Source organism: Sander vitreus, chromosome 2 (assembly GCF_031162955.1).
Source record: "Sander vitreus isolate 19-12246 chromosome 2, sanVit1, whole genome shotgun sequence".
NCBI lineage: Eukaryota > Metazoa > Chordata > Actinopteri > Perciformes > Percidae > Sander > Sander vitreus.
This window is the reverse complement of record NC_135856.1, coordinates 22,375,374-22,394,319: the sequence shown is the minus strand read 5'-3', so window position 1 is coordinate 22,394,319 and position 18,946 is coordinate 22,375,374. Positions and strand designations below refer to the sequence as shown.

The following is an 18,946-nucleotide window of genomic DNA, read 5'->3' as shown; positions in this document are numbered from 1 at the left end:
GGACTTCCTAACCAACAGACTTCAGTCTGTTAGGTTAGATAATCATACCTCCTCAACCATCACCCTGAACATCGGTGTACCACAGGGATGTGTGCTGAGCCCTCTCCTTTACTCCCTTTTCACCTACGACTGCACACCTGTACATGGCTCTAACACCATTGTCAAGTTTGCAGATGACACTACGGTGATTGGTCTCATCAGCAACAACGATGAGACAGCCTACAGGGAGGAGGTCCAGCACCTAACATTGTGGTGCACTGACAACAACCTGGCTCTCAACACCAAGAAGACCAACAAGCTCATTGTGGACTTCAGGAAGTCTAAAGCTAGCACACACAACCCCATTCTCATCAACGGGACTGAGGTGGAGTGTCTCACCAGCTTCATGTTCCTGGGTGTCCACATCTCTGAGGACCTCTCTTGGACCGTCAACACCTCTACCCTGATCAAGAAGGCTCACCAGCATCTCTTCTTTCTGAGGACACTCAAGAAGGTCCACCTGTCTCCTCAGATCCTGGTGAACTTCTACTGCTGCACCATCGAGAGCATCCTCACCAACTGTGTCACAGTTTGGTATGGCAACTGCTCTGCCCATGACCGAAAAGCACTGCAGAGGGTGGTGAAAACTGCCCCACGCCTCACTCCCCTCCATCGAGGCCATCCAGGGCAAGTGATGCTTGCGTAAGGTGCACAGCATAATCAAAGACTGTTCTCACCCCAACCACAAATTTTTCACCCCACTCCCGTCCGGGAGGTGTTACAGGTCTCTCCGCACCCGAACCAGCAGGTTCAGAGGAAGCTTCTTTCCTGCGGCTGTCACCCTACTGAACTCTAACTCTGCATCCCGGGGACATCCAACCAACTAAGCCTCTTTTTGCACTTCTGGTTAGACGCAAACTGCGTCTTCAACTTCATTGTCTTTGTACTTGTTTTCTGCACAATGACAATAAATAAAGTTGAATCTAATCTAATCTAATCATCTAATCTAAATTAGTGCAATGCCACCAGGGTGGGTGGGTGGGTGTGTGTGTGTGTGTGTGTGTGTTCTGCTTGTTTTTCTAAATCCACACTTCCTCATAGTTCTGCCACTGTTGTTCTATTGCAGGGCTTCCAGAACTGAAATAAACATGGAAACACATAGTGTGCTTATTTCTCTATCAGTGGAGTTAAATATTAACAAAGCACTGAGTTCTATTGAATTACTATTTTGGAAGGCAAGACCCCATTCATTATGATTTATTTGAATCAGGAGAGACTTCGTTGCAGATATGCAAAGACTTATTGTACGAATGCATGATATGACATGTACAGTCTTTGGAGATTAGACTCCATCATTATGAAATTATATCTAATTAGGGGGTTAGAAAGCCAGAAGCTGATCCCCTGATGGAGTCTAGACACTGATGGTGGTGAGAGGAACCCGAAGACCGAACCGAGGAGCAGACGGCAGTCTTGCCGGAGGAGGAACCAGGAGCCGTGTAAGATGAAGACCGAGGAGCAAGGGGAGGAAGAGGGTTGTGCTCTTAGCCTGAAATGACAACTGAGCAGCAGAGAGAGACAGGTTTAAAACAGGGATGTCATGGAGTATAACCTAGCTAGGTGGAAAGCTAACGCTAGCCGGCCACCTGTTCCATCAATCCTGCTTGCAAGTGTCCGCTCATTAGACAACAAACTGGACTACATCCAACTTCAACGACACTCCTAACACGAGTTCAGTGACTGCTGTGTTTTGTGTTTTGTTGTGGAAACATGGCTGAACAACAGTGTACCGGACTATCCAGCCTGCTACTCTGTCGCCGGGTAAGACTAGTGGAAGTGGGCTGTGTTAACACGGACTTGTGCAGAAATGAGCTGCTTGTATCCAACTTACTGCTTCTGCTGGTGGAGTTTGTGACTGTTAAATGCCGACCATTCTACATTCCACGCAAATTTACGGCTGTGTTTATATTCTGTGTTTATAGCCCACCAAGCGCTAATGCTAGTATGCGTTAGCTGAACTTTACGGAACATATAATGTGTGTGCACTAGCTAAATGTAGCCTGTTTCGTATGTCGTTTTTATATAATGTCGTTTTTATATATTTTAAATGTGTAACACCATTTGAGCCACAGTGAAACGTTGTTTCGTGTATATGGTTGAAATGACAATAAAACACACTTGAGTTGAGTTGAATGCTGCCTCACTGTCTGTCTGTCTGTAAACGGTATGCGTGGCTTGGGAATGGAGTCTAAAGCAGCGAAGCTAGTGCAGCCAAAAACACATTTTCTGGCTTATCTCGGCCTAGAAGGCACCAATTTCTATAATTTTTTCACATTTCTACTACATAAGTGACCCAATTTAAAGATATATTCGTCTATCCCGAAATATCCCTTTAAGTTTAGAAGTCTTCCTGCAAGTATTTACGCTGAGCTCCATATGAATAAATGAATAAAATAGCATCAACCTTTTTCCACTGGTTGAAGAATAACCTTTCTCATCTCTGCTGAGCCAACACACATATAGGCATGACTTACTCCCTTTTGTGTATTTTGTTTGTGGAAGTAACCTCTTTATATGTGCATGTCATCCTTGACAGCACACTATCCTTTCAACCCCACATCAATAACATTACCTGGTCTGCCTACTTCCACCTACAAAACATCAATCGCCTCCGCCCCTCCCTTATCCCCCACACTGCCGCCAACCTTGTCCACAGTCTCGTGACTTCCCGTCTGGATTACTGTAACTCTCTCCTCTTCTGCCTCCCTCACAAATCCCCCCATAAACTTCAACTGGTCCAGAATTCAGCTGCCAGCATCATAACTTGAACCCCCTCCATCCACCACATCACCCCTGTCCTCCAACAGCTCCACTGGCTCCCGGTCAAGTTCCGTATCCAATTCAAAGTCCTCCTTTTTACATTCAAGGCCATCTACAACCTCCCCATATTTGTCTGATCTCCTCCAGTGTCCCACTCCCTCCCGCTCCCTCAGATCCTCTTCCCCCATACACCTGTCTGTCCCCTCCACCCGTCTCACCACCATGGGGAGCAGTGCATTCAGTCGCTCTGCTCCCCGTCTCTGGAATTCATTACCACCCCAACTTAGAAACATCGATTCATTCCCCCATTTCAAATTGCAACTCAAAACACATTTGTTTAAAACTGCCTATTCCACTTGATGTCAATTGCTCTGCCTCTTTCTGTTGTTTCTGTTGTTTGGTTGTCAGCAACCAGAGGAGCCTGTTCAGTGGAAGGCTGCTCCTTCCCAAGTGTAGGACCAACAGACTCAAGAACTCCTTTGTCCCTCATGCCATCATACTCTACAACTCCTCACTCGGGGGAGGAGGAAATAGGGTAGGCTCTCACATTTGGATATAGCTCCCACGTCATTTCACCTTCAAGCCTCATAAATAAAACGCGCGACACTGCTGCCGCCTACTGATTAAAAAGCATTTTTACACCACAACAATACACATGATCACATGATTTTACTTCCGCAACTCATGATGTCTCACTCATTCAAAATAGCACAGTGTACATAGGGAAGTAAGAACTGTAGCTGGATGTGTCGAAGTAACCTACACACTGCATGCAGAGGTGCATTCATTTAATGTACTTAAACCGGACAGCACGCCTCGTGTGAGGACTAATCATGTTTCTGCTCAGATTTGGAAGCATACTGCTGCTGCTGTTTGGACAAACAGTAAGTTACCTCTGAGTTCTTAAAGGTTTTTATAGTCTCGATTCTCGATATTAAAGGAGCTATACCTACAACCTCATTCCAATAACATTACAACTGATCAAAACAGATTGATTTGATCTAGTTTTATAATTCAAAACAGGGTTGGAACCTGCTGTCAATTTGATTGCATTTCTTGAAATACACAGACATACATTACACAACAATCTTAATGGGAGTTATTAATGCTTTTTGATAGTGCCAAAGGCATGTTAACATCAGTTTTGTGTGTTTGTATGTTTGTTTTTTAATCCAGAAGTCAAGTCAGTATTGTGTGTGTGTGTGTGTGTGTGTGTGTGTGTGTGTGTGTGTGTGTGTGTGTGTGTGTCTCTATATAGGCCTATATATTACTAAAACACTTTCCACACGAAAATATTTTTAATTACACATTATTCACAACCTTTAGTGTACAGTCAAGGACAGGTTACCGTGTCTAAATGACACATTCCTAAAGTCAGAAAAACATGAAACTTTAACCTCATCATGTAACACAACATGAACTGATTTATGATGAACATTCATGAGTCATATTATGATGTGTTGGCCTGCAGCTTGGGGCACCTCGTTCATTCAGCGTGGATTACCAGAACGACTGCTTTCGGAGAGATGGGCAAGAGTTTCGTTACATATCAGGAAGCATCCATTACAGCCGGATCCCCAGAGTCTACTGGAAGGATCGACTGCTCAAGATGTACATGGCAGGCCTGAATGCCATCCAGACGTAGGTTTACCTTAACGTTCTCTTTATGCTTCACTCTGACTTTGGTTTGTTGTTTTAATTGCAGAATGTTGTTGAGACTGTGCTTGTTTCAACTGGTTTCAATACAAACAAAACTAATCAAGGAGGAGGGAGATTATTGTATGTCAAAAGACATTTGAAGATGTCACTTTGGGATTTCAGAAGTTATGATGGACACAACAGGTTGATTGATAATCCTCCTGCAAAAACATCCACTGGGATGTGCGAGTGTATTGTCATTTCATCTTAGGGGTTTCGTATCAAATTTGTTAGTTTAACTTGATCATCAGTAACTTATAGACCAGATTCAACGAGTGATCAATAGAGCTGTACATCTGTTGACAGGCCATTAGACCACATACAGATTCACAAACTTCCTCAGAATTGCTGGTATTAACAGCATAGTGGACAGAATAAGTAACTGCACTGACAGTGGTCTTTAAATCTGTACGTCACACCTCTCTACACCTGACATACCTGTTTAGGTGACAAACGGCAAATCTTTGATATGTTTTGTGTCATTAGTTGTTTTTAACGTATGTAAAATATTATAGACATACAGTAAGAGAGACTTTTTTGTCTACGGTATATTCAGTGTAGGGCTGCACAATTAAATCGCAATTTTATCGAAATCGCAATATGGACTAGAGCAATATCCAAATCACAGGGGGACGCAATATTTGTTAAAGGCAAAATATGTGTCAAACCATTCTGAATTTAATATTGTGGTGCTGCAGAGATGTCCCGGCCTACAAATCCCATCGTACAGACTAAAGAAAAAAAAAACTGAATGTAATATTTTTCAATGAAAATTAGAATAATAATACAAAAATGATAATTTCCTCCAATATCATGAATCATATCGCAATCACAATATCAGTCAAAATAATTGCAATTAGATATTTCCCTCCTATTGTGCAGCCCTAATACAGTATATATAAAGGAATGCAATTGTGTAAAATGTATGTACCCAGGACTTCCGGTAAAGCATATTGATAGAGAGGGGACTATCCTGATCTTATGTGTATATTAGCTAGCCACAACCTACATAAATAACTAGAGTGTGTGTGTTGGGATTATATTCACACTTTTTTTTATGTTGAAGGTACATTCCCTGGAACTACCACGAGGAGTCTCCAGGCCGGTACAATTTTGGTGGAGATAGAGATGTGGAATATTTCCTTAAGCTGGCCCAAGACCTTGGTTTAGTGGTGATCCTTCGGCCTGGACCCTACATATGTGGAGAGTGGGACATGGTAAGTGCGGGTTGTCAGTAAATGTACACATTTTGAGTTTTTGATAGAGTTTCTAGAAAAAAAAAAAAGTTTCAGAGACAATTTAAAAAGAAAGAAATGCGGCACATATCAAACTCTTGAAGAATTTTCATCTCATGCTACTTTATGCTTTTATTTCAACACATTTCAGGAAATATTGTTCCTTTTACACCACATTTATCTGACAGCTATAGTTGTATAGTTGTTACTTTGGAGATCAAGATTATACAAACAACCATCTGATCAAATTATAAAATATGATGCATTTAAAGACTGAGCCACCCAACAGTACATAAACTAGTCATATTTATCCCCACCAGATATATATATATATATATATATATATATATATATATATATATATATAGAAGTTTGGTGTTTGTTTTCCAGTATGAGAACTGGAATCTATTGTAACTGACGGGATTTTAAGAGGACCATGATCATTGTTGTTCATGAAGGACACAACTAGAAACTTTTTTAAAGCCACCTTTGAAGTGTACAAAGGGGGGTTACTCAAAACATGGAGTTGTGATGTAGTATCACTTTGAATTCATTTGAACTTGACCTTCCATTTAAGTTGCACCAAAAACCTGCTTCCATTACATTGTTCTGTGTGTATTCAGGGTGGGCTGCCTGCCTGGCTTCTCAACAAGAAAGACATTGTGCTGCGGTCCTCAGATTCAGGTAAGAAGAAAAACAAGATGAATTAGATGGGCAGACCTCCTCCAAGGCATACCCTACCTCACAATGTTAATGCAGTGTGAATTTTTCCAGGTGGAAACTAATTTTCAGATTATTCAGACACCAGATGAATGCAGAAAAAAATGCCCTATCTCACAATGTTAACACAAATAAAGAAAATAATTTGTGTATTCGCCCCATGATTCCGATCTGCTCCAAAATTGAATGGGCTCTGCCTTGGCCCATGAAACACCCTTCCATCAAATTTCATGGCCAGTTGTTTTTCTGTGATCCTGCTGACAGACAAACAAACAAACAAGCAAACAAACCTAAAAACAAACCCAAGCCAAAACCATGACCTCCTTGGGCGCAGGTAATAATGAAATATAGTTGTGGTTGCATGCTGCAGTACATACAACACTATACTTTGTGTATTTCAGATTACATCGCAGCAGTAGATAAGTGGATGGGGAAGTTACTGCCGATGATGAAGCCTTACCTCTACCAGAACGGTGGTCCTATCATCACTGTGCAGGTGAGTCCTGGACTGATTTCTGCAGGTCTGTGTCTGTTGTTGTGCATTACATATCATTACAGTACTTCATTCAATAAGTAAAATAACATCTTCCTTCTGCTGTGCCTGTGTTTGGTAGGTGGAGAATGAATATGGCAGTTATTTTGCCTGTGACTACAACTACATGCGCCACCTGAGCAAACTGTTCCGGTCTCACCTGGGCGAGGAGGTGGTGCTCTTCACCACAGATGGAGCTGGGCTTAGCTACCTCAAGTGTGGCTCAATACAAGGTCTCTACGCCACTGTGGACTTTGGGCCAGGTAGGTGTCAGGTGTCTAGTCAATGCAATGTAATATAAGCAAATATTGATCGCTGGTTAAAGGTTTGATTATGTATTGTAGAGGCAACTTGAGATCAGACTAATACATGACATTTTACAGTAGTTGCGATATTAGTGGTCAGCTTCTGTTTTTTCCTCACATTAACTTAGTCAGAAGTCATGAGGAAATTGCACAAATACATGTGAGCTTATCTTTGTGTTTTGATGCTGTTAGGTGGAAATATAACCGCTGCCTTTGCTGCACAGAGACACGCTGAACCTCATGGACCTTTGGCAAGTATTTCCCTCAGTACGGTTTGTGATTTTTGAACCACGCTAGATTTTCTCTTAGACACTCATAGGGGTTTGTCCTGTGTTAACAGGTGAACTCTGAATTTTACACTGGCTGGCTGGACCACTGGGGGTCACATCACTCTGTTGTGTTGTCCGCCATAGTGGCCAAGTCCCTCAATGAGATGCTGGCCGTGGGAGCAAACGTTAACCTGTGAGTCTACAGATTTCTATGACAGCTTTAGACACAGTAATACACTGGAAGCTGATCAGCTGATGCCGGAAATGTAAACAAGTTGCTATGATGGTGACACTCCAGCCAACAAATTAGTTGGTTAGTATGTTACATAATGTACATCTGCAGAATACACTCTCTTGAAGAGAGGGAATAACTTTCTAAATAGTTTAAAGTTGTTAGAATCTACGTGTGCTTCATTTCTGTCTACATTTCAGTTTGATTTCGCTCCTCCCAGGTACATGTTCATAGGAGGAACAAACTTTGGATACTGGAATGGTGAGTGCACTTCAACAGACTTACAGCAGAACCACTTCTTGTGTGTTGCAAAATGGATTGCCTTAAGAAGAAACTCCCCCTCTGATTGCCTCCTGATATCTCAGGTGCCAACACGCCATACAGCCCGCAGCCCACAAGCTACGACTACGATGCCCCGCTCACGGAAGCAGGAGACCTCACAGAGAAGTACTTTGCTATTCGAGAGGTGATCCAAATGGTAAGAACACTAGTGCAGGCCCTCTAGTTTTGCTTTTAAATATCACTTCAGCTGTTTGTGTCAAATATAGAGGTGTTATTAATGTGCCACAACCACAAGTATTACATTCATATTTTTTTTTAACTTATTAGAGTATATGTCATCTGAAAGAACTTGTGTATCCTTTCACAACAGTACCATAAGATACCAGAGGGACCAATACCACCCACAACTCCAAAGTATGCATATGGGACTGTTGCGATGAAAAAGGTAGGTACTCGGTGGACCCTGTGTTTCTATGAACTTACCATTAAAAAAACTTTTTGTCACATGATTTAAAACATGAAGTACTAAAAAGCAAACCTCTGCCACCGCAGCTCCAGACGATATCAGATGCCTTAGAAACACTGTCTTTCTCTGGTCCCGTCAAAAGCATGTATCCTCAGACTTTCATTGAACTGAACCAGGTATCCTTTAATGTTTTTTTTTCTGTTTTATGTAGTAAGCTTGAAGTTCATTAGCAATATTTTGTCAAACTGTATGATTGATTTTTAATTTGTTCAAGATGTGCCTCTTTCCTATTTGTCCTGTAGGCCTTTGGTTATGTGCTGTACAGGACTACACTGCCTGTTAACTGCAGCACACCAACTCCTCTGTCATCTCCACTGAACGGGGTCCATGACAGAGCCTATGTGTCAGTGGACGGGGTGAGTCTGATTGTTTCTTATCAAATATTACATGCAAGTCCATGCACATTCCTTTAGTTGCTTTTATCCCCAGATAGCTAAACATAACGCTGGCCGTCAAAAGTCAAAAAACTTTATTGGTACTAAATACGTCCCCAGCACCGTCATCATTGTACCAATTTTAGGTTAGCACCAGTTCTTGTACGGATGCTTGTGTTTAGACAACATTTGAAATTAGAGAACTTAAACTCTTTTTTGTAGATTTGTTCATATTTTTTATTTTAAGATAGATAAAAAAATACTGTTTTAATGTGTCTACTCTGCACTGGAACTCGGGTAGTGTATAACGTTGTTTTTTTATTATACATATTTCTTGTAAAAAATGTAGCAAAGTGATTATTTCTGATATAACATTGCTGATTTCTTCTCTAGGTGGCTGTGGGGATTCTTGAAAGGAACAAAGCCATAACTGTCAAAGTGACTGGGAAAGCTGGCAGTCAGCTGGAGATACTGGTGGAGAATATGGGCAGAATCAACTACGGAAAAGACATCAACGACCTTAAGGTTATTTTTTTGCAGCTACATTTTAAAGTTACTGTGTGCTTTGACATAGGCTACAGGTGTCACAAGGCTTTACTGGGTTTCAGATTTCAGATTGCACAATCCTAAAAACAGTTTAATTTACAGATTAGATGTAACTGCAACCAAATGATATGTTATATTTCAATTTGAAAAAAAATGTGTGAAGTAAAACATTACAGTTTCCAACAAGCTGGGATGTCAGTGTGAATTATCTGCTCTTTCTGTCTGGTTTCTTTGCTGCACAGGGCCTAGTGTCCAACCTGACTCTGGGGAAAGATATGCTCACCAGCTGGACCATGTACAGCCTCAGTATCGATGAGGCGGTCAGTCAGGGCCTTCTCTGTGAAACGAAACCAACAGACCCACCTCAGCCTGCTGCTCTCTCCCTTCCAGCCTTCTACGAGGGAAGCTTCATCATTCCTGGCGGCATCCCAGCCCTCCCCCAGGACACCTACATCCAACTGCCCAAATGGAGAAAGGTGTGTTGCCCATACAAGACATCTAGTTAGAACAAAAGCCATTTTCAGTATTTTAGACCACAAAATAATAAATTGCAGGTATATACGCATGTTGAGGAGTTTAACTAGATGGAAAACGCAATGGATCATAATTGAAAATCAGCCTGATTTACTCACATTTGTAGATAATAACAAATAAGAATAATAAAAAATAATATTTAGCTGCAGCCCTACTCTAAATGTGGTGAAAACAAAAAAAGTGCTAATAAAATACATGCTGTTTGATCATTTCAAGATATTCCCTAGCATGGGCACAATCAGAGTATCTCATCTGTGAAGGTTTTAAAGCGTTGGTTGTGGTTTTGTAAATCATTAAAGACGTATTTCAAAACACAATGCAAATACAGAATACTAATAATTAATCAGTCCTTTGTCTTTTTTTTCAGGGGCAAGTTTGGATTAATGGCTTCAACATTGGACGTTACTGGCCGACCCGAGGCCCGCAGGTGACGCTTTTTGTCCCTGCCAACATCCTCAGCACAGCTGCACCCAACAATGTGACTGTTCTGGAGCTGGAAGAGGCTCCCTGCAGCTCAGGGCCATGTAGTGTAGAGTTTACTGCCACCCCCATCCTGAATGCAACAGTCCAGTCAAACTACAAACAGCACTGGTATAGGCAGGCTATGAGACAGTGGGAAGTAAAAGCCAATGACTAAATATACCTGTACCTCAACAGGATTTACAGCACACATACACACGATTAATGCCAACAGCACATTAAAGAAATTCACCTGCATCTTAAAACAAAAGGCAAAATACCTAAAAATAAATTCACCTGTTTCTCAACAACACAGGATTTACAGCGTAGGTACACTTAAGCCAACAGAACATTAACAAAATTTAAAAAATTACATCAACCTCAATGTAGGTTATTTTGCATGAATAATATTTGAAAGAGCATTCTTCAACAGACAGCATCTCAAATATCCCACCCTGCCTTGCAATGAAATCTACCGTATGGCCATGCAGTTGTAGATGTGGATGGGGGGGGGGGATTACTCAGCTGATATAAAGTCCTATAGATAAACTGAGGGGATAAACGTTCAATTCAATTTCATTTATAGTATTAAATCACAACAAGAGTTATCTCAAGACACTTTACAGATAGAGTAGGTCTAGACCACACTCTATCATTTACAAAGACCCAACAATTCACTTATGGCTTCTTTCTTGTGACATCTTTAAAGTGAGTGTTTAGGCTATTCCTTCAGTTTTTCAGTAGGACTTTTGGGGCTCTGTTGTTGACATGAATGACTGTGCCCTTTGACTATACGACAGGAAATGCAAAGTTCATAACAGGACTTCACGCAGCAGCTCTGGCTTAGGGGCCCCTGGGCCTGACGGCCCATTTGGTCATCCACCCATGAGCACAGGAGGCTCTTCACTAAAGATGATTTGTTGTGATAATAAGGGAACTCACTGCTGCACAAAATCAATCAATTTGCACTACTCTATTTGCTGATGTAGAAACTCAAATCAGTACTTGTTGTGTTAGCTCGATGTATGCTTGATTGTTAAAAAGCTGTACTATGTGAAAGAAGGTTCATTTGGGACACAACAGTGAATGAATGTGTCTTTTTATAAAAAGTGAATAAATGTGTTTTTAGTCAAATATTGTATGTAACCATCACATCAACTGTGGGCATTTCTACCTCATTGATTCTGCATAACATTTTCTCTTCACAAAGGGAATACTGCTAATTAAAGCACTGCAAAAACATCATAGCAGCTTGTGTTTTGGAGAATGTTTTACTTGTGAAAAACACATCTGGGACTATACTATAATACTATATATTATCATACAACTACAGATACATTGTGGGACTGCTGATATGTAGCTTATATTAACTTTAAAATGATTTCCCATCATACTCTGAACCTTGATAATACTCTCAATGATCCCCTATAAACAGAATATAAACAAACGCTTTTAGATAAGGACCCCTATAACTGATAAAGATAGGAGCTGAACAGGACAATTTACTGTTGAAAATTGTATTACGACAATAATTATCCTTCTTAAGTAGTACCGCCAGATTGCATGGATGTATTAAGAGAACTGGCAGATTGTCTCTTTTTTTTTTTTTTTACATTTCTTTTCAGCAAGGTTTGCTATCTGGTCCACGCTCCGAAGCACAAGGTGGCGCTAGTGCGCCTAACCACCGTCAAAAATCAAAAGGAAGAAGAAAACCTATCAACGTAGAAGAAGAGTGTGGAGGCCTGCTTGAAATCCAACGAGCAGAAATAATAACGCTAATATTAAGAAGTTTTGTCCATCGCTGAGGTCAACAACGACCTTGAATTAAATCTTTAACGTTAAGTGGAATGTCTCGATACGTATGCAGCCAGCTGTGACTAGCTAGATAAGTACGTTAGCTAGCTAACGTTAGTAAGATGCTAACGCTAGTTGTACATTTGTTATTATTAGCTGTATGAAACAGTTAATTAGCTGCAACGTCCCTAACAAGCTAACAACACCTTACTGTTGTCATTTGTAGCTTACCAGTTCGGTTAAGCAACTAGGTAAAAAGGATATAATATCAGCCAGCTAAACATTAATCTATGTGTATCTTTGCTTCTTCCGCAGGTTGTGAACGCCTCATCTGTGTTTTGGACATTGATTAAATAGAGTATCATGTTGAGATACTCTTGACACTGGCATACTACCTGACAATACTTAACAGACATGCCGTGGTGCCTAAACACCAAGCGGAAATATAATTTGTAACCATCACACAGTGAATGCCCAACTGCATTTTGATTTTTTTTTTATTATCATCAGAGAGCAGTACCTTCTTGCAAAGACAGCCTCAAATCAAGTTGTCTTCATTCTAGACCATGGTAGACAATCGCTATGCCACGGCTCTGGTCATCGGCTCGGTGCTGAGCCTGCTGGCGACAGTGTATCTCTCTGTGGCTGTGGGAACGCAGCACTGGTACCAGTACAGCTGTCCACCAGTCAAACGTGAGGGGAGCAACTCCTCCGAGCTCAGAGAGGAGTTCCTCAATGGAGAGTTTGATGAGAAGACTTACAGTGAAACCATGTTCCGCCTGAACGGCACCCTGGGACTGTGGTGGAGGTGCATACTGGTGCCCAGCCAGTCCCACTGGTTCAAAGAGCCAGGTATGTGCGCGTCCCCCCCCTTCAAAAATGACATATCTACAGCTTTCACAACGCTTCCTTAATCCCACACTAATAGGTTCTGTAGATCTCCCATTATTAACTCATGTTATACAGGCAGGCGTATACGTATGCCTGACATTGATTTATTTTAAATTGTAGTTATCAAATATGTCTGGCTGCATTACAGGAAAATGTGACTAAAATGTTTCATTTAATAAAAGGTGGAAGCAATACAAATAATGTCTAGAGCATCAGATCAAGCAGATAATGATGATTTAAAACAGTACAGAAAAAAGTTTTGTCTAGCTTTAAAAGTTACTTGAGGGTAGGGCTGGGCAATATATCAATATTATATCAATATCGTGATATGAGACTAGATATCGTCTTAGATTTTGGATATCGTAAAATCGCAATATATTAAGTGTGGTCTTTTCCTGGTTTTGAAGGCTGCATTAGAGTAAAGTGATGTAATTTTCTGAACTCAACAGACTGTTCTAGCTGTTCTATTATTTGCCTTTACACACTTTGTCATTAAATCCACATTTCTGATGATTATCAAAAATCTCATTGTGTAAATAATATTTTGTTAAAGCACCAATTGTCAATCCAACAATATCGTCGCAATGTTGACATCAAGGTATTTGGTCAAGAATATTGTGATATTTGATTTTTTCCATATCGCCCAGCCCTACTTGAGGGTGTTAGTTAAAAGGAAAAGTTGAATCGATGCATCCCTACCTGTTACTCCAATATTGTCATAAAACACTTCAGCTCATCGATTTTGCAGCAGTACAACCACTGACAATAAAGGGGATATTTAACTCAATATAAATGATGAGAAAATGACACATTTCTATTGTCTCCTGGTGTACTGTATATCCTCATGCTGCCCAACCCTACATCACAGCCTGTGTATGGGTAAATGATGACAGCTCTGTTGAATTTTTGCTCTCTGATTCTGACGTTAGATCCGAAGATGGAGACGCAGTGTGTGAGCTTCACTCTTCCTCAGCAGTTTCGACCAAAGTACAAATACCCTGGAATCCATAACAACGAAGAGGATCTGCTGAGAACATGTGAGTCTACCCTGTTATCCCTGTGGCTGTAGACAGTGTTGGGAAGGATAGTTTCAAAACGTATTCCGTTACAGAATACATGCCCAAAAATGTAATTTCTAACGTATTCCGTTACGTTACTCAATCTGAGTAACGTATTCTGAATACTTGGATTACTTCCACATTGAATTGCATTTTATAAGTGTAGGAATGCGGCCATCACATACAGCTTACTAAACAGGCCTATTCTGTTGTGTTCTTCTGTTCCAACTGGCTGAATGTGTACCTAAACAAGCAGATAGATTGTTGTATTTGTAGTCCCGAACTGCATACTACAAAAATCTAACCGCAGTCTAAGCTAACACAAGCTAATTTTAGCTAACGTTAGCTAGCATGTCAAACGGGGCTAGTCAAGTCTTTCAACGGCTCTGGGGCTAGTAAATCAGCACACAGGAGAATGTAAAGTCGCACGTCAACTATAAAATAGCAAGGTGACCAGTAAAACTACAGCAGACGACTACCCTTGGCTAATTAAAAAAAACAAAAAAAAAAAAACTTACTTTAAGATGCTTCTTCAGGTTGGAGGTGGAGTAATTTGGACGCTGAAAGGAGGTTGGTTGCTGGCAAGCAGAGGTTGCACTGCACAGTTGTACTTCGTTGTCCCTGTTCTTTCTTTAATGTGAAATGCTGTTTGAATTTCCAAGATAGAAACGCATTCCTGCCCTGGCTCTGTTGTGCCGGTTTTGGCTCCATCTTTACCTCTAGCAGCGATCATGCAAATGGCTAATTTTTTCGTTTTCATATTGGGGCTTCTGGGAAATGCGTGGAGTTGCCTTAATTTATTTAGAGAGTGAATAAACTAGTGATACAGAGAAGTATCGTCATGTAATCCATTGATTTCAACAATGTAACTGTATTCTGGGCCCCCAGACAGCTCAGTTGGTAGAGCGGGCGCCCATATATAGAGGTTTAGCTACTCCTCGACGCAGCGGGTCCGGGTTCGACTCCGACATGCAGCCCTTTGCTGCATGTCATTCTTCTCTCTCTCTCTCCCCCCTTTCATGTCTTCAGCTGTCCTGTCAATTAAAGGCCTAAAATGCCCAAAATATAATCTTTAAAAAACAACAACAATGTAACTGTATTCTAAATACCACCTATTTAAATTGTAACTGTAACGGAATACAGTTACTCATAATTTGTATTCTGAATATGTAACGCTGGTACATGTATTCCGTTACTCCCCAACGCTGGCTGTAGATTACACAAGGTTGTGTTTAAGTTTTTTTTGTTTATCCTGCCATTCCTTCCATTTTAACCCAGTTTCACCAGACTTAAAGACCACTATTGTGAAGTGATGTTTAGCCATAGACTGTGAAAATAGTGAACATAGCATCCGTGACATCACCCATTAGTTTGTGGACTGCCGTTTTGAAGCCCAGAATTTGGCGATACAGGATGTGATGATTTTTGACGACAGGGTGGAGCTGAGGTGGGTGACAAACCAGTGTTTTATGGTTGCAATGGCGCTAAGCTAAATGCTAAAGAGGGAAAAGTTGCTGATTTCAAACCCTTTTGAACAGAGACATCCAGCGGAGTTTTACCAGCGTGTAAACGCGGACCTCCGGGTACTTGCGCTGTTCATCTGCATGTATGGCAGAACAGAAAATTGACAAATCCCGTAAGTTACCAGGTAACGCTGAATAAGGCATTTCCAGGTGACCAAAATGTCCCAATTACCTTTGATGATTTGCACTGTTTCCCTCCGATCACGGTCCTAACGTGCACCTGACATTTTTGAACATAAGATAATGTAGGCTTTTTTTTGTTAATGTTCTCTCCGTTTTCAGACTTGTGGAGGTGCCAGTTTCTCCTACCCTTGGTGTCTCTGGCTTTGGTGTTCCTCGGTGGCCTTGTTGGGGTCTGCGCCTGCCTGTGCCGCAGCTTCACCCCCACCTTGGGTGTGGGAGTGCTCCATCTACTCGCAGGTGAGAGAAATGCATGCATATTCCCCAATTCCTGCCATGGACTATGGAACAAAATGGCATAACATCTGTGATTTTCTAAAGGGACGTTGGGATTTAAGTTTGGGGTGGTGGAGAGTACTGTAGCAAGAGACTCCTGTTAGTCAAGCAAACACCTTCCTAAATGTATAATATCCTTTTTACATGGTGAACTCGCCACAGTATGTTTTAGAGGAGCAGACAGAGGCAGAGCTGCTGCTGTGCTCTTTTTTAAACTAACAGTCATTGAAAAAAATTTACTGACATTAAAATACATGTCCTACTGGTAATTCGCCAACGTAATACTAAATTCAACTCAATGCAGACTATTTCTTATCGTATAACACAAACGCACTACATCGCATAGCGCTGCATAATTTGGCGTGTGTCAATTGATGCCAGTAAGCACGCACACTAAAGTAGTCAAGGCACGGGTAGCTGGGATGTGCCTTTTGGTGGAACAAATGTACAATGGAGTGTCCTGATTCACTGACAATGATGACGCTGGTGTTTGACCTTTCATAGCAAACAATTGTCGCGGGTATTTGTATGGCACGCCATATGCCGCCAGCGCCTTTTGTGCCTAACACGTGTCCAGCTGGTGATTCTCAAACTTAAAACTTACATCAGCCTGGTGGTGCTGCTTGTGGTCTTCTTCTTGTAAGGTGAGTTCTTCCTCGTACATCCCCACCTGATTGTGACTACTTAAACCGTTTTACTTTCTCAGACGCACAAACCTCTGAAAGTTTTCTTTTGCTTTGATTAATTACAGTAAAGCAAACATATGATGTCATCAATCATCATCTGTAGTTTGTAGTAGTTGTAGTTTAGTTTCAGCTGACACAACATATAAATTCACAGTTTTCTTTTCTTCCTACCGCCTTCACACCTCTATCAACACAATGAGGTGCTTCAATTTTGCTGTTTCGTGGTGTTCATCTTTTACGTCTTTTACTCATCAGGTCTTTGCACTCTGGGCACCGTCTGCTGTTTCCTGGCCGGTGTGGATTTGCTCCAACAGTATTCGCCACCACCAGAAGGGGTGGAGGGCTCGCTGGGCTGGTCCCTCTACCTCGCCCTCATCTCATTTCCTCTGCAGATGATGGCAGCTGCTTTGTTCCTGTGGGCAGCCAGGAGTCACCGCAAAAACTACACTCGCATGACTGCTTACAGGGTAGCCTAAAGAGAGACTACTACAACAACTTCCCTTAAAAACAGCCTACTGGTCTGAGGACTTTCTTTAAAAAAAAAAAAAAATTCTGGTTAAGGACTGTATTTGTTATAACTTTGCACTTCTTCTTAACAATCTTTAAATAGAAAAAAACAATGACATGAAATCACAGACCTAGGCAGGACTACACCAAACCATTTTGCAGCTAATCATCATAAGTGCTCATAATCAGGGGTTTAATACTTTGGCTTATGTTATTTCACCTTATGTTTTCTAGCATCTCTAACCTGTATCTTACCCAAAGCATGTTCTTTAATGTATTTTAACACCCAGATATTGTGGATCATTTGTTATTTGTGGTGTTAACTGTGTTGTTGTGCCATACTTAAATGCCTTCTTTTCGGTTACCATTGATTCTAAAGCTGCTCACCACATTGCCCTTAAATCATTTATAGCTTATAAACTTGCACAAACGTTTCAGACATGCAGTTTCAAGCAAGTCAGGGTAGCTTTCTAAGGTTTTGCATGAAAAATATTACACAAGCCTAATTTTTTTTTGTATGGTTTTATTTTTGCATAATCTTAACTATCGAGCCTTTCCTGTGCATGCCTTTTTAAGATGACATTTCTGTCATCTGTGGAAATTGTTGATTTCAGTCTGTGGTATGTGTTGACGAAATGTAACCACTAATCTCCCATTGTCCCTTGTGTTTATAGATCTAGTATTTATTAACGCAGTTAATTTGAATGTTAAAAAAAACTTAAATTTGATTTGACGACCTCTCAAGCAAACCTGTGATCTCTTTGTTATTTAAATTCTAATGTTTCAGCCCCAGATTATACTACTGCCATTTTACATTTGTTAAGCTCCTTTTTAAATGTTTTTTAATTGTGGCTGCAGTCTCTGTTCATTAGAGCTCAGTTTCCTCAGTTACTTAACTGACTGGTTCGACAGCCAAATACCAGTGTTGAAACAATTAAAGCCTTTTAAATGTTTGTTGGTGAGACTCCAGAGTCAAAGAGAGTGACAGTTGAATTTGCAAAATCTTTATTTGCGAGTGAAAATCCTCATGAATCTACGTCTTCACACTTACTGTGACATTTGTCTGGAAAGTTAATGAATTTGTTACTTTTTGTATGTCCAAAACAACTAATTACACAGCACCAGATTAGAAATTGTGATTTTTTTTTTTTTTTTTGTCACAATGTTTTGTTACTCGTCTGATATGTATACACTCTGGCTTTTATAAATGTTTTTTTGAAGCACACTGTACCTGTTTCTGTATCTATAAATTTGACGTTTGCAGACGTACTGTTTTTGTGTGATCCGTTGTAATAGAATTAGTAAAACATCATTAATCCTTACAATTATATAGAAATTACAGAGATGCTTTTTGATAGCTATTGCTTTTTTCAGTAGGGCTGCAGGATAAGAGGGAAATATACAATATGCGATATGTTGAATATCGCGATGATATTGCTTGCGATAAATAAACTGATATTAAAGTGTACTCAGTTATACTCTGCTGCTTTCAGTATTATGCTAAAATACAGCAAATTGCT

General features: G+C 40.7%; 2 protein-coding genes across 5 annotated transcripts; both read left to right on the top strand.

The window, feature by feature from the left end:
- Nucleotides 1-3,489: 3,489 nt before the first annotated feature.
- On the top strand, nt 3,490-11,761 carry glb1 (galactosidase, beta 1). The gene is made up of 16 exons (XM_078261371.1): nt 3,490-3,683; nt 4,271-4,440; nt 5,564-5,714; nt 6,356-6,416; nt 6,854-6,948; nt 7,067-7,247; nt 7,482-7,540; nt 7,630-7,751; nt 8,011-8,051; nt 8,156-8,268; nt 8,443-8,517; nt 8,625-8,714; nt 8,841-8,954; nt 9,366-9,497; nt 9,761-9,994; nt 10,420-11,761. The coding sequence occupies exons 1-16, from the start codon at nt 3,633-3,635 to the stop codon at nt 10,687-10,689; spliced, it is 1,959 nt and encodes a 652-aa protein (XP_078117497.1). The 5' UTR covers nt 3,490-3,632; the 3' UTR covers nt 10,690-11,761.
- A 440-nt stretch (nt 11,762-12,201) lies between these two features.
- cldnd1b (claudin domain containing 1b) lies at nt 12,202-18,691 on the top strand. Of its 4 annotated transcripts, none has more exons than XM_078261361.1 (5): nt 12,202-12,400; nt 12,869-13,157; nt 14,126-14,233; nt 16,060-16,197; nt 17,175-18,691. In XM_078261361.1, exons 2-5 carry the CDS (start codon nt 12,872-12,874, stop codon nt 17,393-17,395), a joined length of 753 nt encoding a protein of 250 aa, XP_078117487.1. In that variant the 5' UTR covers nt 12,202-12,400; nt 12,869-12,871; the 3' UTR covers nt 17,396-18,691. The 4 variants fall into 4 exon arrangements, with proteins under 4 accessions (XP_078117487.1, XP_078117471.1, XP_078117463.1 ...); XM_078261345.1 differs by having other exon boundaries at nt 12,816-13,157; XM_078261337.1 differs by having other exon boundaries at nt 12,621-13,157.
- Nucleotides 18,692-18,946: the final 255 nt, after the last annotated feature.